Source organism: Cyprinus carpio, chromosome B23, assembly GCF_018340385.1.
Source record: "Cyprinus carpio isolate SPL01 chromosome B23, ASM1834038v1, whole genome shotgun sequence".
In the NCBI taxonomy this organism is placed as follows: Eukaryota; Metazoa; Chordata; class Actinopteri; order Cypriniformes; family Cyprinidae; genus Cyprinus; species Cyprinus carpio.
Window position 1 is genome coordinate 25,360,473 of NC_056619.1, and position 26,675 is coordinate 25,387,147.

The window sequence follows — 26,675 nt, forward strand, 5'->3', positions numbered from 1 at the left end:
AATCCTGAAAAAATATTGAGTATCTATAATAATCAATAATAGAGCAGCAAATCATCATATTAGAATGATTTCTGAAGATCATGTGACACTGAAGACTGGAGTAATGATGCTGAAAATACAGCTTTGAACACAGAAATAAATTACATTTTACACTATATTTACATAGAAAAGAGTTATCTTCAGTGCTAATAATATTTTAAAAGAAAATTCTGTTTTTACTGTAATTTTAATCAAATAAATGCAGCCTTGGTGAGTTAAGGAGACATTAAAAATCATAATTATTCCAAACTTTTGACCCGTAATGTACTGCAGTTGATGAAGGGTCTAAAAGTGACAGAAAAAAACGTCCCGACAACATACGTGTGCTATCTGGGTTTCGTGTGAGTCTTTCGTTAGTCTTTACAAATCACAGCCAGTGAAATTTCTTAAGCCTTTTAAATAATTGAAGCAAAAACATCAACCAAATCTGACCAAATCAAATCAAATGGCGTGGCTCCGCCTGCTGGCCATTAAGATCCAATGCAAAAAAAACAAAAAAAGTCAGAGTATATGATGCCTTTTTTTTTATTTTTAAAGCAAGATTACTTTTTACTATATCTTATCAGTCTTTGATTCCCTCAGGTATAGAGTTCTCTGAACACTGCAAATACAGTTTTACATGCAATATCTGGATATCAGATGTCGAAGCTCTGTAGATGGTTTCATGTGTCTGTTTAGGGAAATAGAGCCAGTGTGTGTATACACGAGGAGGAGATATAATAACAATAATAATTTATTAATTTTATGCAATATGTAATTTCACATTCGCCAGATAATCTTCTAAATAAAGCTCAAGGCTCCTGGAGGCGTTTTGTTTCCTCTCAGCTGGTTTTTACACGTTTGCGTTTGAATGATTCATATGTCAGTCGGGTACACGAGATGTCAGACGCCAGGATTTCCTGGAACACCGAGCTCGGTTACACATCAGCGATATGCATCTCATTTTAGTTTCAGAGATCTGTATAGGAATTATCCTCGAATCATCTAGATTGTTGAGAATATTGATCATAAACTGGTCACTTAGCCGCTAATCCATCACTGTGGTCCTCGTGTCTGAAGTTTATTCATCAGTCTCTTCTACTGCCACACGTTTCATATCGCAGGACTGTCACGATGGATGCTGTTTCACTCTATATTCATGTGCTCTTCGGCTACAGTGAGGAGTTGAGATGCTAATGAGCTCATTTAAATAACCATAAGACTGTCTGTTTTAAAAGAATCCATGAATAAATAAAACCAAATCAAACCAAATCAAACGTGAACTGTCCTTTAGTTGTGCACTTGAATGTCTTTTTGTCTTAAAGTGTAAAACACTGCACTAGGAGAGCAAATGCTAGCATTGCATAGAATGGTTTATTTTTTGCTTGAACATCGAACAATTGCATGCTAATTTCAGCATTGCCTATAATCTCCTACACCCTTGATGTTAGCACATGCTAAAGCTTGTTATTATGTCATATTTGAAAAGACTTATTTCAGTATTAATAGCAGTTATTAGGTCGGCACCATCAAAAACAATGTTCCCATATGGTTCCTATTTGGTTTTTATTTTGAAAACCATACAAGAACATTCTTGGAACCATAAATGTACCTTCCCAAACAAACAAACAAACAAGCAAAGAACAAAACAACAACAAAAACACCTAACCTTCGCAGAATGCTGCAGGGAGGTTTTTGGTTATAACCTAAAGAGAACCTATAGGCCTACAGAACATTAAATAATGGTTATTTTTAGGTTTTATAAAAAAAAAAAAAACATAAAAAAAACAACTACAGTATATATATATATATATGATGACAGTATATATACACAACAGCTGTCCAATCAGTATAATCAAACATAGCTGGACTCAAATGAAGGTGTAGAACCATCTCAAGGATGATCAGAAGAAACCTGAGTTAAATATATGAGTGTCACAGCAAAGGGTCTGAATACTTAGGACCATGTGATATTTCAGTTTTTCTTTTTTAATAAATCTGCAAAAATGTCAACAATTCTGTGTTTTTCTGTCAATATGGGGTGCTGTGTGTACATTAATGAGGAAAAAAAATAAACTTAAATGATTTTAGCAAATGGCTGTAATATAACAAAGAGTGAAAAATTTAAGGGGGTCTGAATACTGTCCATACCCACTGTATATGTATATATATATATATATATATAAGCTAACCTCCCCAGAACGTTGAGGTAACCTGAAGAGAATATTTTGGGAACCAAAAATTGTTAGCTGGGCGGTTAGTAATTTTAAGACAGGATTTTCAATTTGTTTTATTCCTGATTAGTTCAACACTGAGTGTCTTTGTGTGTTAATTAAATTGCTAATGTCTCTCTATCATGGAATTTTACTAAGACACGTGAATTACATTAAGACCAGTGTGTGAGTCATCTTCTGGTTATATTTACAGCCATGTATTAGATAATAGTAGTTTATTTTGGTTGTTGTGCTGAGTCAGAAATATCCGCTAGCAGATGTTATCTGTGGTCATGAATTTTGACCGTTTTAAATGCAGTTACTAGGAGGCTCAATGGTTGTTCACGTTTTCTGACTTAATTAATGAATCAATAAGGAATTTATTCAGTTATTTCAGAAAGCAAAATGGACTGTTCCTCTTTTTTGTAAACTTTGCAAAGATCAGCAAGTCATTGATAATAAAGCAGTCCTCTTGTTTTAGACCAAAAACGGTTCTTTGTTTTATTTTGCACACACAGAAGCTACAGTTATATGGTATCATTTCAAATTGCCTGTTTCCTACTGATCTGAGTATATTTAACTGAAGTACCTAAAGCTGTTCTTAACCCGTGACGCATTTGTTCATGCACATGAGCAGCTCCAGGCGGAGGGCGATGCGCGTGTGCCAGCCCAGAGGCAGGATCCGCAGGTACCGCGCCACGATGGGCGGACGCAGCAGGTTCTGGACCGTGGAGGATCGGTCTGTGTTTCCATAAAACACCTGATGGATGAACACAAGCCAGAAGCATCATTAAATGATGGATGGGGGGGGGGTTCATGCCAGTATACTCACTACTGACTAATCCAACATTGTCATCAAAAACATTAGCTCTGTTTCCATCCAAAGATGTGAATTTAACTTGTGCGCAAAAGTGGAATATCGCATAAAACATTTGCGAAAATAGCACCGTTTCCATCCAACAAGTCAAAGAGGAGAAAATCGTCACTTCCTGATTAACTGACACTAAATATCAATAAGAAAATTAGGAGAGGCCACTGAATATAATAATTTTCATATCTGATAAGTCACCGTTATTTATATTGTGCTTTTTACAATGCAGATTGTGTCAAAGGAGCATTACAGTATTAAAAAAGGGAAATAGTGTGTCGAAATAGTGAGCCGGCAGTTTTAATTCTAGGCTGCAGCAAAGTGTGATTGTGCAGAGGACTCGTCTGGTTCCCGTGGTCTTGTGCCGATAGGTGACGAGGTCTTCGGGGGGGATCTGTCTCTGGGGCTCATCTAGTTGTCCTGGTCTCCACCGGAGGTCATGATTTTAACCCTCTGGAGTCGATTAACGCGTATACGCGTTTTGGGGTATTTTCTCCTGATAACCCCGAAAAGAACTTAAATTACACTTTCAAGTTTTGATCGTACAGATAAGTGCAATACATCAATCGAATCTGTAAGGGTCTACTTTTTTTTTGTATGCAGACATAATAACAACAAAACTTTGTGCACTTATAAAATAAAGATAACAAACAAGGAGTGCTGTCTGCAGCCTTTGTCTGCGCTGATCTTCAGTTACAAATGCGTCATTAAAATGAACTGTAACTCAGTGAATACTCAACGAAGAGACATGAGAGAGATATCTATAGAAAGCTTGACATGTTACTTTTAAACTAAACAAGTGCTGCCTGAAAACAAATATTCTGTGATAAAGTAATCCATATGAAAACAACGCGATGTCCGTTTTTCACGGCTCCCTTCCTTATCTTCTAATGCGACACGCGCCCCCGCGCCGAGCGCGCTTTTGAGATTCAAATGCTTCACTGAAGCGCGCGGCTTTTGAATACGCCCACACAACAGAAGACAACGCAGCGAAGACTGTTCTTCAAGTTTTATTATTTTTACTGTTTGCTTCGCGATGAGAGGAATAAGACATAAATTCACCCCAAAAAGATGTGATGTGGTTGAGGATTTGAGATTTGGATTTCCTCAGAAAAAAGAATGAAGCACTTTATTCAGCAGAGATCATAAACATGAGTAAGTCTCTTTTTATTTATTTATTTATACTTGTACTAGTTTTCACATAACGTGTAAACATTTTAGTGGTTAGACTTTTTCCAAAGACTTTTTCCAAACTATAATTCCTGACTAAATGTATAATCAAGTGAAATATTATGAAGTTTTCAATAACAATATACACTATTATACCATTCAAAAGCTTGATGTAAATAATATAAATGTAACAATAAATGTAACTGGTAACAAATGTAACAATCATTTGCTGTTCTTTCAATTTATCCCCCCTAAAAAACCTAAAAAAAATATTCTCAGCTCTTTTCAACATTAATAATAATAATAATAATAATAATAATGATGATGATGATAATAATAACAATAAATGTTTTTTTGTAGAAAATAAGATTGTTAAAAGGATTTCTGAAGGATTGTGTGACTGGAGTAATGATGCAAAAAATTCAGTTTGAAAGTCAGCTTTGATTTTTTCCTAATAAACTGTTTAACTGCACTCACAAGTGAATATTAAATTATGTTGTGGGATAATTAAATATATTCTAAATAAACTACAAACATAAAATTATATACATTTATTTTGTCCTCACATTCTTTCTTGTAACTCATCCCTCTCAGTGACACAGCTGACTGAATGGCTCATTATGCAGCTCATTATGCAGGCCTTTGTCTTCTCAGGTGTGAATTCATGATAGTTGACGCCTACTCGCATATGACTTTTACCAACAAAAAGTGTCTTAGAAAATTTAAATCAATATATTGTTTTCTGTAAGTGAGTAAACAAGATGATTTTCACATCATTTACGAAAAAAAAAATTCTAGGCTACAAGCTCCAGTTCTCAAAATTCCTGGGAACCACGGTTCTTTATGTGTTTTATTGCCTTTTTCAAGTGATTTAACATTTTTAGTTTTTCACTAACCACGCATAACATTTTTTTTTTCTCAAAAACACAATCATGTACATACATGCTGCTCACATATTATTATAGCCTAGTTTGTGCTGATTACAGTGAGATTAGACTTCAGCCATTTAGATATTTATAAGAAACTGAAAAAAGCACAAATGTCAGGGCATGACAAAACTTCTCCAGGCCCCAAAAATACCCTTAGACTCCAGAGGGTTAAATTACTCGCATCTCAGAGCACAATAAATGGGGTCATCGCTTTCGGTAGGTGGATGCATGGTGTTTGGGAATGCAGTCGTGTAAGACAATTGTACAGAAATACTTTGATGACAGACTTTGCTCGAACAAAGTCAACATTTCAGATGCTGTGCAACGAGAACGGTCTGCTGGTTAGTCAAGTTATCCCGTCCAATCGTGCAAAGTCACATGAGTTTTTTGATGTGTTTCCTTCGTAGTTTATGTGCATTTTTTCTTATCGAATAAAAAGTTTATCCTACTCAATTGTGAGCGCAAGTTTTTTTTTTTAGAATTTATGCACATCTTGGTGTTTCCATCCAGCATTTTTTTATGCGATATTCCAAAATGCACATAAAAATAGGTGGATAGCTATTATCTCCCGGTTTCATAGACAAGGTGTAAGCTTAGTCCCAGACTAAAATGCATGCCTGTGCTGTTTTAACTGAAAGAAACTTGCACTGACTGATCTTAAAATATGTCAGTTTCATTGTTTTGTCTCAAGATGCACACCAGTAGTGTACATGGTACCTAAATGTCCTAATTGAACTATGGCCTAATCCTAGCTTAACCTAAGCCCAAAGCTGTGAAACCGGGCCTATCAGACATGTGCCCTGTGTTTTTGGATAGGAAACTTCACAGAAATTAGGCAAAAATGTGGTAAAACTTTGTTGTTTTGGCACTTAATAGTGATAGATCGACAGATAGAAAGATGGATGGATGGATAGATAGAATAAGAGGCAAGTATTAAAACTTGACAGTGTTACTGACGTTTTTTTTTCACACAGGACCAAAAGTCAGTTTGATTTTATTCAAAACACTCTTGTATTTTGAGGCTTTTACCCTGTTATTCCCGGTCTGGTCTTTGTAATAGATCCAGTTGAGGTTTTCTTGGGTTCGGTACTGCAGGCTGTATTTCGTTGTCCATTCGTCAGCATCACAGCGGCCCTGAGCTAGGATACCCGAGACCACCCGTATCTCCTGGAGGTCGATCTGAAGCCACTGATTTGTGTCCTGGAATTTGGACAGCCAAGCACAGCTGTGACAAAACGGAAAGTCAGTCAGTGTCCGCTTTATAATGACCCCACACAAGTTAAATCTGATTTAGTGCTAGTCGTTTTGGTAATGGTGAAACCCAAGCTTTAATTTCTGGCTGGTTTAGTGCGGCTAGAAGGTTTTTCTGAGACACTTACCCAAACCCTTGACTGTTCAGTCGGGCTTTATTTGGGGTCCATGAGGAGAACCAGCCCACGTACTGATCCTGGTTTGAACAGGTAAGCTGCTCCGCCATCACTGACCCGGACTCAAACCCCAGCGGCTTGTGGTAGGGACACTCTGATTGGAAACAAGGAGCATTGAAACCATCAGGTCATGCCCACCATCTCAAGAACAACATATTCAATGTGATTTACACAAGCAGGACCAACATCCACCAGTTCCTGGAACTCAAACGGTAAAACTTTCAACAGGAAGTGATGTATCATGATGCATTTTTGTAGGCCAAAAGCATATATCGGTGATTATTAAGCCTCTTATTTAGAAACTACAACTAGATCCTAGTAAATTGGCAAATTACAGACCCATTTAAAATTTTCTGTTTATGTCTAAAATTTTAGAAAAAGTTGTGTCTGCTCAATTGTGCTCCTTCCTGCAAAAAAATTATCTATAAAGCATTTCAGTCAGGCCCCATCATAGCACAGAAACTGCACTTGTTAAAATTACAAATGACTTGCTTCTTGCGTCAGACCAAGGCTACATCTCATTGCTAGTTTTACTTGATCTTAGTGCTGTGTTCGACACCATAGATCATGACATACTCATAGATAGATTACAAAACTATACAGGTATCCAAGGGCAGACTTTAAGATGGTTTAGATCCTACCTGTCCGATCGCTACCACTTTGTTTATTTAAACAGGGAATCATCTCAATTAAACCCAATAAAGTATGAAGTGCCACAAGGATCTGTCTTAGGCCCTCTGCTATTTTCAGTATACATGTTGCCCTTTGGTAATATTATTAAGATACAGGATTAGTTTCCACTGTTATGCTGATGACGCTCAACTATATATCTTAACGAGACCAGATGAAACTTCTAAATGATCTAAGCTAACAGAGTGTGTTAAAAATGTAAAAGACTGCATGACCAATAATTTTCTTCTATTCAATTCAGATAAGACAGAGTTATTAGTTATTGGACCAAAAAACAGTACACAGAATCTCTTGGATTACAATTTGCAACTAGACGGATGTACTGTTACTTCCTCTACAGTCAAAAATCTGGGTGTTATATTAGACAGCAACTTGTCTTTTGAAAATCATATTTCCCATGTTACAAAAACAGCATTCTTCCATCTTAGAAACATTTCCATGCTACGAAACATGCTACCTGTTCCTGATGCAGAAAAGCTAGTTCATGCATTCATGACCTCTAGACTGGACTACTGTAATGCAATGCGAGGTGGTTGTTTTGTGTATTCATTAAACAAGCTACAGGTAGTCCAAAATGCAGCGGCTAGAGTCCTTACCAGGTCAAGAAAATATGATCATATTACCCCAATTCTACAGTCTCTGCACTTGCTACCTATTAAGTTCTGTATCAGTTACAAAATATTACTTACTTTTGAGGCTCTTAATGGTTTAGCTCCTGCGTACCTAACTAGTCTTCTACCACGCTACAACCCATCACGCTCCCTAAGGTCACAAAACGCTGGACTTTTGATAGTACCTAGGATAGCAAAGTCCACTAAAGGAGGTAGAGCTTTTTCACATTTGGCTCCCAAACTCTGGAATAGCCTTCCTGATAATGTTCGGGGTTCAGACACACTCTCTCTGTTTGAATCTAGATTAAAAACATCTCTTTAGCCAAGCATTCACATAATGTATCTCATAACCCTGTACTTCAGTTACATGTGATCAAATTAACATTGTTAACAGTTAACAATCTTTTCCTTGGGTCGAACACATTTTTCGTTTAGTTGGAATAGCAGCTATGCTAATTTTTCTCTATTTGGCATCCCGTGGTAACTAGGAATTACACAAGTGTCAGTCTGGATCCAACCCTTACAAACACCCGAGAAAAGATGATGCCAACCCCTCAGAAGACCTCAGATGATGCCAATCTCAGACAACATATAAAACTACCAAATTTTGCTGTTTGATTACATGACATTAACTAACTGCTTGATTTTTACCATATGTTTCTGCCAAATGGTCATCAACTTCAGATAGTCACCACTGAAAAGCTGTTATTAAATATAATTTACTAAATATTCTCCAGCAGTTTGTGATGGGGCAGGACAGACAGGCCCTATTTCAGGCCCGGTAATCTGGGCATCACAATCATTAGTCATGCGATTATCCACTGGCACTCTCTACCCTCGCTCAAAGTCACCATCACTCACTCATTCTCATTCTGATGGTCTCTCGCTCATCTCGTCTCATCGTCTCCATCAGACAGTCCTCTAGTTCTCTTTTTCCTGATCTGTTAATAATTTGATCATAATGTCTGCTGCTGTGTCAAACTGAGGTCAGAGGGCGGTTCATGTGTTATCAGTTTTAGCTGATGCATCATGGATGATCGTTACTCACGTAATCACTCTAAAGCCTCTTGGCCTCATGCCCTGAATCAGTAAGCATGCACTTCTGAAGGGACCGAGAGGTGCTTTTGTCTCTAATCTTTCCAGTGACAATTAATGCTGCATGACCTTGCATGTTTTTGCCATTCAAGACCCACATGGGCCAGACAACATTGTTAATGCATGTAAACACTTACAGACATGCATGTTTATCTAATGCTCTTCAAGTGTTTGGTCCTGTTGAGCATGCTTATATTCACTTACACACTGATAATAAACAAGCAATCTAATATGTTTAACCCAGATACTGGGAACAGTTAACAACCCAGCATTTTTTTCAAGAGTGTAGGAAAATATAACTTCATTTGTAGTTCCTGTTAGCTAAATTTCACATACTGGCTCTTACTGGCTCTAACCTCTCTTTTCTTTATTCAAAGTTGATCTAGACAAGTATGAAAACTATCTATAGTTCTGTAAATCTTAAAGCAATGAAAACTCTATATCTATATCAGCCATATGTCAAAGTATGAAAACTATCTATAGTTCTGTAAATCTTAAAGCAATGAAAACTCTATATTTGTATCTGTGTATTATTTGTCTTTTGATGTTTATACTGTTTCATAAAAAGAAAAAGAAAAGAAAAACGGGGGGAAATCAGAGGAAAGATTCACGATACACACTCCGAAGTTCGGATCTAAATTAAATAATTTGTGAGATGCGCTCCGAAGTTCCAATTTGAATCAAAAGATTCACGAACCCCAGATGTATCTGATTGTATTAGTCTATATAGAATGATAGTCATTGTGAAATAGCAAATGGGAGAAGCAGATGAACAAAAAACAGGTGAAATGTGTTGAAAAGTAGGGGGATTGAGACGGGGGTGTAAACTTTTGAACAGGATGATGTGTAAATTCTTCTCATTTTGTTTAACAATCATATTTTTTTCATTTAGTACTGGACTTCAGAAGCTACATAAATACATGTTTCCCAGAAAACAAAATAAGTACAATTTACCCTGATCACCCGATTTAAAAATTTTACACCCCCGTCTCTTAATGAATTTTGTGGCCTTCTTGACCATCAGTATGTTTTCACCTTTTGTAATAGTTATGCATGAGTCCCTCAATTGTCCTCAGTGTTAAAAGATGGATTTCAAAATCATACAGTCACTGTTGGAAAGCAGTCAAATATGCTGGAAAATCAAAGAATGTGAAGGAGCAGGAGGATTTTTCTGAAGAGCAACAGGCAGTTGAAGTGTTCAGGACAAACAAGGCACTCATTCTTTTGTAAAAATAAAAATTTCCTCTTATTTTGTTTCAATTATTAATTTTTTAATTTTGCACATTCTGCAAGGGGTATGTAAACTTATGAGCACAACTGTATATATGTATGCATGTGTGGGTGTGTGTACTGTATTATAATTTTGTTATAATTTAAGTGTCCTGTACATTGTACACAGGCACTGACCCGGCATGCAGTCCAGATAGGGGCTGTGTGTGGATGGCGTGGTGCTGATGGAGGTCCAGGTGGCTGGAGTTCCGGTGGGTCGTGGCTCCGGACAGTCACAGTTGCAGCCCGTCGGTGTTTGATTCTCCACCACTTGCTTCACACTCACCTCGTCATCATCTTCATAAGGCCATGGCATCTCTAACTCCTGAAATACACGTACAATAGTCACACACACTGTCATCTATAACACACACACCTGTACATTTACACACACACACACACACACACACACATTCACACACACACACACACACACACACACACACACACACACATTTATACTTACCCCCTGTGTATTTACTCCAATGAATACTTTGAGTGTTCAAGTACAGTCAAAAAATACATTTTATCAGGCCAAAGTATATTTAAATATATGCTAAATATATGTTATAATAAACAGTGAAAGTCAATATGCTTTTGAAATAGAAAATATATTTCAATCTATGTATTTCAGGAGCAAGAAAATACTTTTCTTAATACTTTTCTATATTACAGAAGCCTACATATAGACTATATCTAAATATAGCCTAGTGTATGAAAAAATTAGATAAAGATTAGTAATTTCATAATTTTTACTTTTTTAAATATTTTTCTCACTGAATTTTGACAATTTTTTCTATAAATGTGAAATATGGGAATGTATTTTCTTGGATTGAAATATATGGATACTTTAAATACTTTAAAATATATTTAGATTTTTAAAATATAGTGTTAGGAAATATATTTACGTAGCATAAATATATTTTGAAACTTTCTAACTCTCTGAGAGTAGCTATATGTCTAAAACGATAAAAACAGAGAGGGACGATATGGCTGGAAGCACATTTAGAGCGATTCTTAAAGGCTATTTCCAGCCAATGCACGATATAAAAAAATACAAATAAATCAACAGAAATCAGAATCCACTCCACAAACAGCTCAAGCATTTAAAGCGGCAAAAGACAAAAACGTATAAAGCGTGCTTAAAAAAAGCATAATCGGTACTTATCGGTGTAAACGGCCTTTAAAATCATTAAGCCCTTGAATTTAATTTTCCATAAATGAATCACTTTGCACACTTTTTGGTCTATTTTATCCATTTATCCTTTCACTGCTAGATATTAAGAACACCTGATAGAGTCCAAATACATAACTGTCAAGTTCCTAGAAACTACTGTAGGCTACTGTAGAAACACACAGATGGTGTGTCCAGCTCTCACATCACACACACTTTGTACCTTGAGTCAGCAGCAGCAGCAGAAACACACTGAGGATCTTCACGTCCATCTTGATGAGCAGGTCTAGTGTGTTATGAGCAGCAGCGGTCAGTGTGCTGTGGATTACTGTAATCCAATAATAGTCCTGATCGCCTCTGCCTGCCCTCTTTCTGCTCAATGCTCACAGGTTGCTCTTTTGGAGCTCAGGAAGCTTGATAGAGTTCTTGGTTGCGATTCAGTGTAGTACCAACTTTTGTTTCTTTTGAAATCTACAACAGCTTAAACCATGTGTGTTTGTTTTCTCTTGATTAAATTATAGTTTTCCATAAAACAGTTTTAAAAGTAGTGAGTTCTAAAATAATAATAATAATAATAATAATAATAATAATAATAATAATAATAATTATATAGTGCATGATATTATAAAGACTCATTTTTATTCGGGTTAAATTTATTATGGCGTCAAATGCAACTACAGTATATTGATATAGGCCTTCATTAATAATTAAGCCTTTTTAGTTGCATATAAAATTCTCAAACCTTAAGACGCTCTGAAATATTGTAATTTGGCCTAAGTTACCTGGTTTTTATTCGTCAAAATATTTTAGGCCTATTTGATCAATGAATCGACTTAAATATAGGCTAGTCATTTATAAAAACATTAATTTGTATGCATTAAATCAGGTAGAAAAATAATTACAGGTGATTGCAGGTTACATGCAGAGTAGAGCAGTCCTTACACAAAGATAGCAGTGGTTTTACTAAAAAAAAAAAAAAAAAAAAAAAAAACTAAACTAAATTAGAAATAGGAACTGACAGGCTATATAAATGTGTGAGAACAAATAATGACGTGCCTAATTTGTTGAACAAGTAAGCTATGAAAACTATGATTTATCATCACAATGTCCCTGCGATTGGACCTTTGGTTCGTGTGAATGATGTCTTAATCAGGGTAATAAGCTTTAATTAAGACTGAGCTGTTTCACCTGTGCTGAGATGAGCTGAGACACAACAAATAGACGCTCATTTCTCAGCTCTGTGACTGCGAAGTGAACAGCAGTGATCATGAAAACCTCATCTGACAAGAGCATGAAGTCCCTGAAGACGTCCAGGAGAACCGGCTGCACGCGCAAACAGAGCACCAGGGCGTATTCCGCGTACATTTACAAGATCGAGAAGGTGTTAACGCAAACAATGCACGACTTTTTTTTTTTTTTTTTTTTTTTTTTTTTTTAATCCTTTGAACTAGCTTTCCACGACAGAGTTGCGTGTGCTTTGCGTGGTTCAATTTATTATTTTATTATTATTTTATTTTTTTCTCTCTTAGAGCTGTCTGAGGACGTGAGTGACGCCGTGTCTTTGATGCGGCACCTGTCCGACGCGCATGCGCAGATGAGCGCCGAGGCCGCGCGACTCTCCAAGTTCAACCGGCGGCGCGTCATCACGCAGCGAGAGCTGCACACCGCCGCGAAAAAGCTCCTGATAGCTGAGATTTAAATGTTCCACTTTTAGACTTGCAAATAATAAAGATGTTTCCGTTTTTAAAAACTGCCTTTGCGCCATGATATTTTGTGTTGGGTGAAGCGTAGTTTAAAATGCGCTTTGAGGTTCAGACCAATCTGTGTTATGGTTTATTAACATCTACACATATCATAACCCTAAACCGACCCTTAGAGTAATGCAAATACAGTAATTATGTGTTATATTCGCGGTTGAAGCTAGAAGGGATACATTTACAGGAAACCAACAATAAATATATTTTTTTTCTACCTATTAGATTGTGTTTTATTAAAGTCTATGTCTATCCTAAACCTACCCTTACAGTGATGCAGATACATTAAATATTGTTGTTTAGCATGAGAAAAAGGACGCAATATTGCTGTGCGCATGCGCAGTAAACACATGTAGGAAAATCTGACAGGTAGGATAAAATGTCAGGACACCTGTTTCCAAAGTTTTAGCGTCTTGTTGCTACGCAACTGCGCTCAGCGGTGATGAACCAGGAGTCGCTTGGCAACAGAACCCTGTACTTAAAAATAACAGCTTTTAATAGTGATTCAATAATTCATATTCTTTGCAGTGGAGGCGTCTCTGAAGGAAAGGTCACCGGTGAGCTCTGTACAGCTGTATATTGAACATTTACCTGCTTCTCTAGCGTACTTAGCCACTGAACAAATCTGTGGAAATCGTGACGTCACCAAGGAAAGGAAGGCCAGGTGTTTTATTTGTTTATCATTTTGACTGTTTAGCCTACTGTCCCTTAAACAGAAGTCTAGTGATACTGAAAACTGAGTAGCCATGTTTAAAGTATATTGCCTGTTTATTGAAAACATCCTATTTTAACATTTAGACTAGGGGCTGTTTTTTTAACATGCTTTGAGACCATAACAAAAGCCAACTTTGCTTTCCCTTTAAGATGGAATAATTTAGATTTTGTAGTCGGAAGAGTGAAAAAAACATGGTAAACTCCATCAGAAACCGTAAAAACTCATCCCAGCAGTGTTTACAAGTACTTGAAGTTTAATACCAGGGTAATATAATGTTATACATGTGAGTTGTTATTGTTAATATGAACATTTAGATTAGATATGCGATGTTTATTATAGAGGAAAACAGACACGATCTGTGAGGAGGGTCGATATGGATATACGTCACGGGGCGGCGCTGTAACATCAGTAAACTTGACGCAAACAGACAGTTTGTTGTTTTAAATTATAAATCAATAGGGATTTCAAGGAAGCTTCTTGTTTACGCTCAAACATTTTGTCCGACAGATATTGTAATTAATAAATCGTAAGCTTTTCTAACGTCTGAAACGCGCGTGACAACTTGCCCCGCCCTGACATTTCAGAAAGCGCTTTATTACCCACATGGAAAGAACCTATATGAGGATATATGCGCATATATGAAACCTATATGCAGTTTATATGCACATACATGCTGCATATATACAGCATATATGCACATATATGATAATATATATATATGCTGCGTATATGCCACATATATAGGCAAAACTGAGGTGCATATATGTGCATATACAGCCCATACAGGTCTCCTGTATTGCTTCTTTATATCCACATATAATATACATACAAGATATCTACTGTATAGCTCATTGCAGGATCTGGTCATTTTGTAGCTCATATCTCACTTTGGCAACTGTCATACATGATGCCTTGCTCATATTATCAAGGCAATAACTAAGAACAAACTTTAAAAAAATCATGCAAGAACTTATGTATGTGCAAACACGTGAAATTGCTATCACATATAAATGGCATGTTATTAACTATTGGAATTTAAGTGAGAGGAGATGGAAAGCTATGATGTCTACACGTTTACCTGAATCATTTACAAGGTCAATTCTTTCTTGTATGAAGATAGTGGAAAAGAAATGTATAACTGTTTTCCAGGACAGTTTTTTTTTTTTTTTTTTTTTCTTGTTCTATTTGATTGTTCTTAAGTAAATAAATAATGTAAATTTCTACATTTTGGGCTTTTATTTATGTTGCCTAGCAGCTACGGATTTTAATAATTTTACTAATATATAGGTAAACATATAGGTCAACATATAGGTGCATATATACGCGCATATATGTACCTGTATAGGTATATGTATGCACGTATATATGTACACATATATGTACATATAATATAGGAAAACGGCCAATTTTATATATGTCACTTATATAAAAATCCTATATCAAAACCTATATTAAAACATATGTTTTTATAGGTTATTTCCATGTGGGTATTTAAGTGTAGAATTGAAGTTTCCAGTGTCTATCATTAGTGATGTATATATTGAGCTATTTAATCTGATGTTCAAAAACACAATCCACTAAAGTTTACTCATAGTACACTGAGTGCATTAACAGTCACGACTGTTGCCAATAAAATGCATAATTATGTGAATAAGGGGTTGTTTATCACAAAAGCAATTAGGCCACGATGGACGAATTTTTTTTTACCAGATACATAAAGAAAAAACGCTTTTAATTTTGACATTGTGTGTGATCTTTTGATGTGTATTCCCTTTTAAAATCCTGCCCACCTTTAAATCGTTTGACAATCGGCTTCCAGCAACATTGACCGGGGGGTGTGACTGGCGCAAGTATCGTCAAATCAACTGCCTGGATCCCGAGTGGGCGGGAATAACGGTCTTCTTTCCACCAATGAAAACTCTCCGAGCGAACCCTCCGTCCAATGAGTGACGAGTCGTCAGCTGACGCTGTCTAGCGTCTATTGTACACAAGGCTCGAGCTGAGACGGACGCGGATCACTGTGAATTCATCCCTCATTTACAAACTGACCTCTTCATAAAGGTACTGTATTATGTGTTGTTTCATAATTTCTTTTCCGAACAAGGTTGTGAACGCCTCGCGTGACTGAAGTGTAAATAGCAGCGTGCATTGGAGATCACATGCGCTTATTAGTTTAAGCAAATGCGTTAATTAGCCCTACATTTGCAATCAAATGTGTAAAACGTAAAATCCGCTCTTAAGTTGTGTGCATTTGGTCTTTGAATTAATTTGTGATGCTAATATTTCTAACAGTAAAGCCCAACCCTGTGCATATGAACTGCAGCTGGAAAACTGGCGTTTAAGTTCAAGAAATTAATAATCAATATCATTATATCATCCGCATGACATGCATTTTTACAGTTTATTATTATTACTGCAACAATAATAATGTTAATAATAATATTAATAATAAAATAAATATGATAAAAAATATTTGTGCTGTTATATGGAAACGTTAAAATTAAAATGTGAAAAATTATGTAAGTGTGTGTATGTATATGTGCCTTTTATATATATTTTTAATGCAGAAGAGATGTTGGATGTGTCAGATGCATCAAGTTTGTGTGTTTTTGTGGTTTTATTAGTTCTTTTTTTTTGTTAAACATGTCTGTCTATCTATCTATATAGTTTATTACTTTTTTATTTCAACAATATTGCATTACAATTATTAAAGGTTTTTTTTCCCTAAGTAATTTTTTTTATGGTTTTAGTTTTACATATGCTGTGTTTTATAAATATTATATTGTTAGATAAAATAGTAAAATATATTAAAATAAGTGCCTTTTTTTACTTTTTTAAAATGTCAAAATAGATACGTCCGATGCATTGATGTGTGTATATATAATATTTATTTCTGTTAACATTCATTTCAAGTAAAGAAGTAAAAAAAAAAACGTTTTTTTATTTTTTTATTTATGGTTTTCATTTCATGGATGGCATTATATAAATATTAAATGATGTAAATAGTAAAATGTGAAAAATAAATAATTAAATATGTTTTCTGAGTTTATCATCATGATTTGATGCGATAATAAATTGAATGATTCTGTGCCACTGAACACACTGATCCTGAATGTCTTTGATTATATATTTCACATTTACTGGGCTTTTATTTACCGTGGGACATTATGTATGGAGTGAATGCGTCTGATCTCCACTCCTGTTCTTGTTGTCCTCAGATGCAGTTCATGCTGTTGTTCAGCAGACAAGGGAAGCTCCGTCTGCAGAAATGGTACGTTCCTCTGTGCGATAAGGAGAAGAAGAAGATCACGCGGGAGCTGGTGCAGACCGTTCTGGCCCGCAAACCCAAGATGTGCAGCTTCCTGGAGTGGAGGGATCTGAAAATCGTGTATAAAAGGTCAGTAGAGCGGTGAAAACACACAATGTTAACCTGTTTTTAAATGATTGAGTGGCCCGTCATCATCTATCCCAGTGTTTCCCAACCATTTTATAGTCACATTTTGTCACAACACTTGAATTTCTAACTATAAATAAATTTCTAATATACTGTCATACAGCTATTTTTAATATTATTAAAAAAAATTGTCCATCAGTGGTGGCTAATGAGTCGGATAATTTCTAAAAAAGAGACCTATTTATATGAAGGATTTTAATGTAGGCTTTTATTCATATGTAAACATTGTTTCAATCATAATGCAGAATTTGCTGTTTTTGTCTGATAAGCGAACCAGACAGGAGAGTAAGAGTAGAGAGTAGATTGGTGTTGACCTAAATTGTGTTTATTTAAGTCTTTGTGGGTTTTTAACAAGATACCTTCTCATGTTCATTCATGTTTATTTCTTGCTATGATTAGTAAAGAGGAAGAGACGATCGGTTAATGTGCCGCTTGAACTGAGGCGCTGCAGCGATCTGTCACGTAACCTGCTCTTTCTCTCGATTTCCGTTCACTTCCGCATCTATTTGTGCTTGAAATGACACGTACGCGTGAAACTGTCAAAATGCATGGCTCTGCAAGTATCCTTGTAAACACAGTTGGTTAAGGCTTCGGTGAAGGTAAACGGTTGAGAAAGAAAATGGATGTGTAACAGTATATTGGTTCACAGAAGTTTAATGTTCCTGCTTTCTGTGTCATGAATGTTAATCAAACAGCAAAACACAGATTTAATAGATTTAATTTATACAGTGAAGACTATGCAGTGTTATTTTGCATTTGATTATTCAAATTCTGTACCTGAATACTGTAAGACTTGCCTGAAAAATATAAAGCACATTTGCATCTTTATTCTATTATATTTATGCTTGTAATTTAATTTATATGCTGATTTACTCCCCTACAAAATCACCTTAATCATTGATAATTTTTTTCCAAATAGAGCTTTTCAAGTCATCTGGTAATTTTTTTTTTCATATCGCAATATATATATATCGCAGAAAAACAAAATAACGCGATGTGAGTTTTTTTCCCAATATCGGGATCACTATTACATAGCAACAGTAACGAAGTGTGCAGTCAGTTCATAAAGTCACTTGCTTCATTCCTGAATGATTCAGCCGTTCGAATGAATCAATTGAATGAATGATTCAGTGATAAAATCAGTGACTTGCTGCCACCTGCTGGCGGATTTAGTTTAATTTTTAGTGTATAATATCAGTTATTTAAATCATTTAATATTTCGGTATTCAACATTTTATATTTAAAACATTAATCTCCACATGAATTTATGAATTTAATTGCACTCATGCCACCTCTGAGACACTTTTCTGTTCTTCTGTGGCACCTCTGTAGAATAAATTAATTTATTAATACTAATTTCATATGATTGGTAACTTATTGGTCTTATTATATTGTTTTAAATAGATATTTTAAAAAGCTTATAAACACAAATTTTTGAATTTGACGGATGAAAATTATGCCATTATAAAGGTAAAAAGAAAATACTTCTGTAATTCACTTTAAGGAGTCAAATGTCGCATCATATTAGGCAGGCAAATTTTTAATCAGAATTTTTGATTATTGATCAGAAGGTGCTCCTAATTTTTTTAAATTAGGAGGACAAGCGCTCCTGACTGAAATTATACACTAAAAATGAAACTAAAGCCGCCAGCAGGTGGCGGCAAGTCACTGATTTTATCACTGAATCATTCATTCAACTGATTCGTTCGAACGGCTGAATCATTCAGGAATGAAACAACTGTCTTTATGAACCGATGGAAATTAGAGAACACTTTAATCCCTGAGTGTGACGAGTCTTTGCGAAAGGTCAATCGCTGGAACAATCGGTTAACGGCAACCATCCAAACCGATAGTTTTCTGGGTTTGGTTCATTGCTGGAGAACGTTCGCTATCATTATGGACCTTTTTCACATTTTCGCAGTTTTCTCAGCAGCTGAAGTCATCATAGTTTTGTAAACTTCCATAGAGGTGAATGGGAGACTACATCAAATATATTTTTTTGCATTCCCATTTGCTTCAATAGCAATTAGAAAAACTCAACAAAAGTGTTTTCATGACTTTTAATAGAAAGAAACTGACAACAGCAGTCAGAGGAGAAAACAGTGTCAAATTTACCTTCACTCCACATGGTTTTTTCCAACTAGTTTTCTGTAATTTGATTGCAAATGTAAAGTAATACAAAGGAAAGTGTTGAAACGCATCATCAGTCTGTGGAAAGGGTCCATAGGGTGTGAGAGCCCCCTCTAGAGGCGAAACTGTAATGCCTCGTGCTGTTTGTTTTGACACATGACGGTGTGCAGAGCGGGACACTTCAGATGTGATTTAAAACTGACAATGAAGTGGCGTGTATACTGTAGACTACCTTACATGTTTTCATATCTTTATACAGTAATTAACTTGTTGACTAGATGATGCATCAGTGGAGAAACAACAGCAGTATGTTTACCATCAAGACTGAGAGGATGCTAACATTAGCAGCACTTCAGGTGCTAAAAACAATGTGACAGAAATGCACGCAAGTCTGACCCAAATATTTAATATCATGATTGTTACCTTCTATTTGCATTAATTCATATTACTGTAATATTATATATATTAAGGTAACATGATCGTTACCTTCTGTTTGCATTAATACATGCAGTTGTTAGTCAGCGAAGTTACATATTTTTAAGCCAGGGATGCGAGAAAACAAATTGACAAAGACAAACATATCAGAAATGCACTCGATTTCAGTTCTTTTTTTATCATTACTGTATTACATGTTTTGTTATTTTGATTAGTTAATCATCAAGTGTTCTAAAATAAGAGCAATTAAAGAGAGTGAGCGTCTACATGCAACATACCTATGTAATTTTAATGCTAGGGATGCACGATATTAGATTTTTGCCGATATCTGATATGCCGATATTTTACAAATCATTTTTGCCGATAACCGATATCGATACCGATTATATACATTTCCCTTTGTTTTGAAACAACAAGTCTCTCCTGGGTGGAAATGATAAACAAATTATTTTTGACTTTGGTTAGTTTTGTGCAAAATCTTTCTCTGCTGTAGTATTATGTATGTATTTATTTATTTATTTTTAGCCATTTATTTATGCAGTTGAAACCTGAACATTTTATTTGTGGATTTAACATTAATAGATAAAATAAATTTAAAAGAGCTGTAAACATTCTAAAAAGTCTTTTAGAATTCCTCTTTAAGTTTTCATAATCCTTTTGAAAAAAAAAATACATATTGATGAATAAATTTGTATATATTAAATTATTTATTTTACAAGTGTCATGTTTTTATTCATGAAATCTATTGCTTCTGAACTTTAAATCAAACCAGACTTGTGTTTTTGTGCCAGTAATTACTGTTTTATTTATTCAGAAACACAAGTATCTCAATGATATGTGTGTATTTTACTTTAATTTTATTACAAATAGGCCAACAGTAAAATTTGCTTCAAGAATCACCACACTGCTGATGTGATCTCATCACTATCACACCCTGAACTCACGTTAGTTTCTCGTCTTATCGGCAAGGAATATCGGCATAATTTTTGGCATAATATTTTCAAATCATTTAAGCATTTATCGGCCAATTCCCATAACATTCCGATAATATCGTGCATCCCTATTTAATGCTGTGGTTTTTGTGTAGATATTTAAAGATGGCTATCTTTAAAAAGACTGTTTGGGGTTATGTGAAATGGTAATGCTTTACAATAAAAAGTCCATTCGTAACTTTAACCATTTGAGCCACAACCATGATAATGACATACATGAACTCAGATCTAAGGTTAATAAATTCTGCAGAAGTATCCTTTTTTTGTTAGATTGTTAATTTAAACATTTACTAGTACATATGTGACCCTGGAGCACAAAACCAGTCATAAGGGTCAATTTTTCGAAATTCAGATTTATAAATTATCTGAAAGCTGAATAAATAATATTTCCGTTGATGTATGGTTTGTTAGGAGGACAGAATTTGTCTGAGATGCAACTATTTGAAAATCTGGAATCTAAGGTTGCAAAAAAATCTAAATATTGAGAAAATCGCCTTTTAAGTTGTCCAAATGAAGTCCTTAGCAATGCATATTACTTATCAAAAAAAAGTTTTTATATATTTACAGTAGGAAATTTACAAAATATCTTCATGGAACATGATCTTTACTTAATATCTTAATGATTTTTGGCATAAAAGAAAAATCAATAATTTTGACCCATACAATGTATTTTTGGCTATTGCTACAAATATACCCCAGAGACTGGTTTTGTGCTCCAGGGTCACATTTTCAAAAATCTGTTATTATTTGCTAATGCACTATGAACTAACATAAATGATCAAGATAAAATTAAGATATTAAAATGTATTTATATTTAAAAAGCACAGTAGATTTTCATGGTCCAGTGTTGTTTTTTGTAATCGAGTTCAGCACTATTGCACTTGGAGAGTTATGTTTGTTTTCATTCAGTATTTAGTGTTCTGGATGGTTGCTATGGTGTTGCAGGTCGACACACACACACACACACACACACACACACACACTAAACTTTATTACCTTGGTGTGTCAGCTTCTGAGAACAAGCAGAATACAAATCTGAACATTGGCATAATTGATTTAGCAGTGTGTAATGTTGTTATTGTGTTTTCTGGTGCGTCTGAAATGAGCAGCATGAGCTGATTGTTAGTGTGCCGTTATGATTTGTATTGAGTATGATGAGTGAATGTAAAGTATGCTGTGTCTCTGTTGGAGTGTGCTGAAGGGCGTCTGTCCTCGCGTTCGCTTTGTTCTCTTCTTTGTTTCATGAGGAGTCGAGTCGTGATTCTTCTGAACACTACAGGCTCAGAGGGAAAGCAGGGATACACAATCACACACCAGCACTTACACCGTTGTGCATCAGCATGTGCACCATTGAATTATAAAGACTACAGATCAACACAAACCCAAAGGCTGTTTCTTAAAAGAAACCGTTTAGCTTTTTTAGAGTTGAAATAGAAAAGCTTGCTTTATGAATCAGTTTTACAGTAATGATTGTCCCTGTATATACACATACACACATGCAGTTTTTGGAATGATTCAGCATTTGTTAATCAATCATTCTGAATTTTTTTAAAACCGTAAACAAACAGTTTTGCACTTTTATTTTATATTTTAAGTCATTTTATTTTTTGTTAATTGTTTACTCTAATTTATTACGTTTACTCTATTTGCATTTTCATTTGAACTATTCATTCAGTTTGCATATTTTCTTATTTTCATTTATTTGCAAATTTTTATTTAGATGTTTTACTTATGCACTCCATTAGCATGTTATGTTTTATTTTATTATTCACTCCATTTGCATATTTTTATTTTAAGTTTTTTGTTACTTGTTCACTTACTCATTTTTCTGTATTTTTTGTATTGCATTCATTTAACTTGCATATTTTTTAATTATGCACCAATTTTTGTATTCATTTCATTTTAAATTTTTAATTTAATTTAATTTTACGTTATTTTAGTTTTGTTGCGTTGACTCGATTTGCATATTTGTATTGTGTTTTAATTTATTACGTTTACTCTATTTGCATTTTCATTTTAATTATTCATTTAGTTTGTATATTTTATTTTATTTTCATTTATTTGAAAATTTTTATAATTGTTTTTACTTATGCACTCCCTTTGCATGTTGTTTTTTATTACATTCACGCCATTTGCATATTTTTATTATTTTTATTTGAAGTTTTTTGTTGCTTGTTCACTTTCATATTTTTCTGTATTTTTTTGTATTGCATTCATTTAATTTGCAGATTTTTTATTTTATTACTTATGCACTCCATTTGCACAGTTTATTTTGTCTTGTTGTATTCAGTTCCCCATTTGTATTTTTTTTTTGTTGTTTTAATTTTTGTATTTGTTCAACTGGATTTGCATTTTTTTTTATTTTAATTGGTTATTCACTTCATTTGAATATTGTTTAATTTAATTGTATTTAATTAATTTATTTTTTAATTGAAATTTAGCAGTACTTCAGCAGTACAGATGGAGTTCTTTGTAATGCCAGTAAAACACACTAAACTGAAACTGCGGCAGAAAGAGAGTCTAGACAGATGAACAGACTGTGGGCTGTAATAATGAACGTGACCTTGTGTCTACAGCGGTTCCTCTGCTTCTTCAGGCTTTGGTTGTGTTCCAGATTGATTCCCTCACAGCTCGCCTCGTCTGACCTCTGACCCCAGCCGCCCGTCTCTGTCAGCGCCGTCCAAACAGAGCATTAGCATTGCTAAGCAGCAGTATTTGGATGTAACGCCTGTCAGTGCTTATTCTGATGCATGTTGTACAGTATTACAGAAGTACATGCTCCATCCTGGCTGCTTTATGCAATTTCTGACAGTCAGTGTGTACAGGTTTATATACTGCATTAGTTTGTGTGGAAACAAAGTTATACTAAATGTACACTAGTTTTAAATGTTTGATGTTTGTGGTTTTTATATTTTTGTAAGAATCAGTTTTTTTGAGGCACTTAGTTGCTCGCTTAACTATTAATTGTTAACTCTTATTATTTTATTTCTTGTTTGCTCCATTTGCATAATTATATTTTATTATTCATTCTATTTGCATTTTTTCTTGTATTGTATTACATGTACTCCATTTGAATTTTATTAAGTGTTAACTTTATTTGCATATTTGTACAGTATTTAATTAGTTTTTTTTCACTCCATTGGCTTATTTAAATTAATTTTAGTCACCCCATTTTGCTGATTTTATTTTTACATTCATCACATTCTATTTTTTGTTGTAATTTTTTATTTGTTCACTCAATTTGAATATTTTTATTACATTTACACCATCTAAATTTTATCTTAGTACTCATTCTTGTCATTTGCATTTTTAAAAATGTTATTACTTTTTTTTAATTAGCATATTTTAATTTTATTGTAAAAATTTATTGTTACTCCTTATTTGCATATTTATATTTTCTTGTTCATTCCAGTGGCATATTTTTTTTATTTTATGATGTTCACTCCATTTGCATTTTCACATGTTTTTATTTAATTTTATTACTTGTTATTTTATTACTTCATTTTGCCCATTTTCATCATTATTTTTTATATAGGCAACACACCTGGTAGCTAGTAGCAAACAAACCTGACATAATATATGTGTATTTGCAGACATATGCATATTCATATCACAGAATTACAGACAGAAGTTGTATTTGCTGAATTCATTCTCATTCTGTCCGTGTCTCACACACAAATGCAGTGAAAGATGACTGTCCAGAAGACTAAATGAATGACCATCCCGTCTGCTGATCACAGCAGCACATTATCACAGAGAAAAACGCTCGCTCAGCAGCTCCCGCCGGCCAGAGATCCGTCTGAGAGAATGAAGATTAATGAAGTGTCAGCTGGAAAGAGTATACATTATTATTATTAAACCACACACACGGCTGATCAGACAGAACTAGAACGTTCATTGGACGTTAATCCACAAATTAAGACTTCTGTAAATTTTGTCCATTTGTCCTGCCTGTATAGATGTGCCCACATGATATGATATCCCACAATCCTCCAGTGTGTGTGTGGATGGTGGAAAGAATAATAATGCTGTTTGATGGAGAGGTTGAAAAGTGTAGACTAATTCAAATGTCAAATCACATTTTTAACACGACTTCATTTCTCCTGAAAATAACCATTGTAGTCCTTAAATGTTTGCTTGGTTCAGTCTAAAGCTTGCTTTAATTTGTTCTAGATCATTAGATGTGACATAACGGTTCCTTAGAAGTCGATCTGAGAGCAGTTTCCCCAGGAGGTGCAGAGAAACATGTTGCACGCCGTCAAAAATAATATCACTCCAGTTATAATCAATAAAGCTGTCTGTTTTTTTTTTACATTCTCCACAGCTTTTTCATTTTGTTTTTCTGGTCTGTCTGACATAGAAATGGTCTCTCTCATAAATAACCTGTACAATGCATCTTTTGTTATACCTTTCTACAACAAACAAACCTATTCTCCTAATCATCTATATCTCAAACTCAGACTGAGTTTCTGTTGCATGTATATGCAGTTAAAGCCATTTGTAAACCATACATTTTAATTTGTAAATGAATACAGTTTTAGTCTAGTGTCTGATCTAATTGTTTTGACAACACTGACAGCCACATAGCAACACCTTGGTAACCATTGTAAGAGAGTATATTATAAGAAGCACAGACAGTAGCAACAAGTGTAAAACCACTCAGAACACCTGCACAGTAACACTTTGGTAACCATCTAGAATATTACAAGAAACACATACTGTAGCAACACACACAAAACCGCTCAGAACACCTTGACAACCGCATAGTAAACTCTTGACAACCATATGTGTCCCTGGACCACAAAACCAGTCATAAGGGTAAATTTTTACCTGGACCAATTTATAAGTAATATGGGTGATTTTTTAATAAGCTTTCCATTGATGTATGAATTATTATTAAATCTTGAATCTGAGGGTTCAAAAAACAATCAAAATATTGAGAAAATCCCCTTTAAAGTTGTTCAAATTAAGTCCTTAACAATGCATATTACTAATCAAAAATTAAGTTTTGATATATTTACAAAATATCTTCATGGAACATGATCTTTACTTAATATCCTAATGATTTTTGGCATAAAAGAAAAATCGATAATTTTGACCCATACAATGTATTTTTGGCTATTGCTACAAATATACCCCAGCGACTTAAGACTGCTTTTGTGCTCCAGGGAGACATATAGAATATTACAACTAACACATACTGTAGAAACACATTTAAAACCACTCAGAAAACCTTGGCAACCAGCCAGAAAATTATAACCAAAACGTACTATAGCAACACATTTAAAAACACTCTTGATAACTGCTTAGCAACACCTTGGCAACCATACAGAATATTATAACAAAGACACTGTAGAAATACACTTCAGAACACCTTAGAAACTGCATAGCAACACCTTGGTAACCACCCAGAACATTTTAGCGACCACATACTGTAGCAACACACTCAAAACCACTCAGAACACCTTGACCACTCCATAGCAACACCTTGGCAACCATGCGGAATATTATAACAAAACACACTGTAGCAGTACACTAAAAACCATTCAGAACACCTTGACCACTCCATAGCAACACCTTGGCAACCATGTGGAATATTAATAACAAAACACACTGTAGCAGTACATTAAAAACCATTCAGAACACCTTGACCACTCCATAGCAACACCTTGGCAACCATGTGGAATATTGATAACAAAACACACTGTAGCAGTACATTAAAAACCATTCA

At 34.7% G+C, this 26,675-nt stretch overlaps 3 protein-coding genes across 10 annotated transcripts in view; 2 read left to right on the plus strand and 1 right to left on the minus strand.

Annotated features, from left to right (window-relative positions):
- Positions 1 to 2,703: 2,703 nt before the first annotated feature.
- On the minus strand, positions 2,704 to 12,025 carry LOC109085533 (retinoschisin-like). The gene is made up of 6 exons (XM_042750049.1): positions 11,688 to 12,025; positions 10,757 to 10,782; positions 10,429 to 10,615; positions 6,578 to 6,719; positions 6,228 to 6,423; positions 2,704 to 2,991 (listed from the first exon to the last, which is right to left on the minus strand). Exons 1-6 carry the CDS (start codon positions 11,734 to 11,736, stop codon positions 2,833 to 2,835), a joined length of 759 nt encoding a protein of 252 aa, XP_042605983.1. The 5' UTR covers positions 11,737 to 12,025; the 3' UTR covers positions 2,704 to 2,832.
- Positions 12,026 to 12,692: 667 nt separating this feature from the next.
- Positions 12,693 to 13,214, plus strand: LOC109085534 (histone H2B.1, sperm-like). Its single transcript, XM_019100068.2, has 2 exons — positions 12,693 to 12,845; positions 12,993 to 13,214. The coding sequence occupies exons 1-2, from the start codon at positions 12,732 to 12,734 to the stop codon at positions 13,161 to 13,163; spliced, it is 285 nt and encodes a 94-aa protein (XP_018955613.1). The 5' UTR covers positions 12,693 to 12,731; the 3' UTR covers positions 13,164 to 13,214.
- A 2,647-nt stretch (positions 13,215 to 15,861) lies between these two features.
- The window catches only part of LOC109061129 (AP-1 complex subunit sigma-2), a 30,387-nt gene continuing 19,573 nt past the window's right edge, over positions 15,862 to 26,675 (plus strand). For all 8 annotated transcript variants that reach the window (XR_006158250.1, XM_042750997.1, XM_042750999.1 and 5 more), the window contains exons 1-2: positions 15,862 to 15,994; positions 17,152 to 17,330. Coding sequence is in view for 7 of the 8 variants with exons in the window: in XM_042750997.1 (XP_042606931.1) it covers positions 17,152 to 17,330 (179 nt within the window). In the remaining variant the exon portion in view is untranslated. The remainder of the gene's footprint in view (positions 15,995 to 17,151; positions 17,331 to 26,675) is intronic.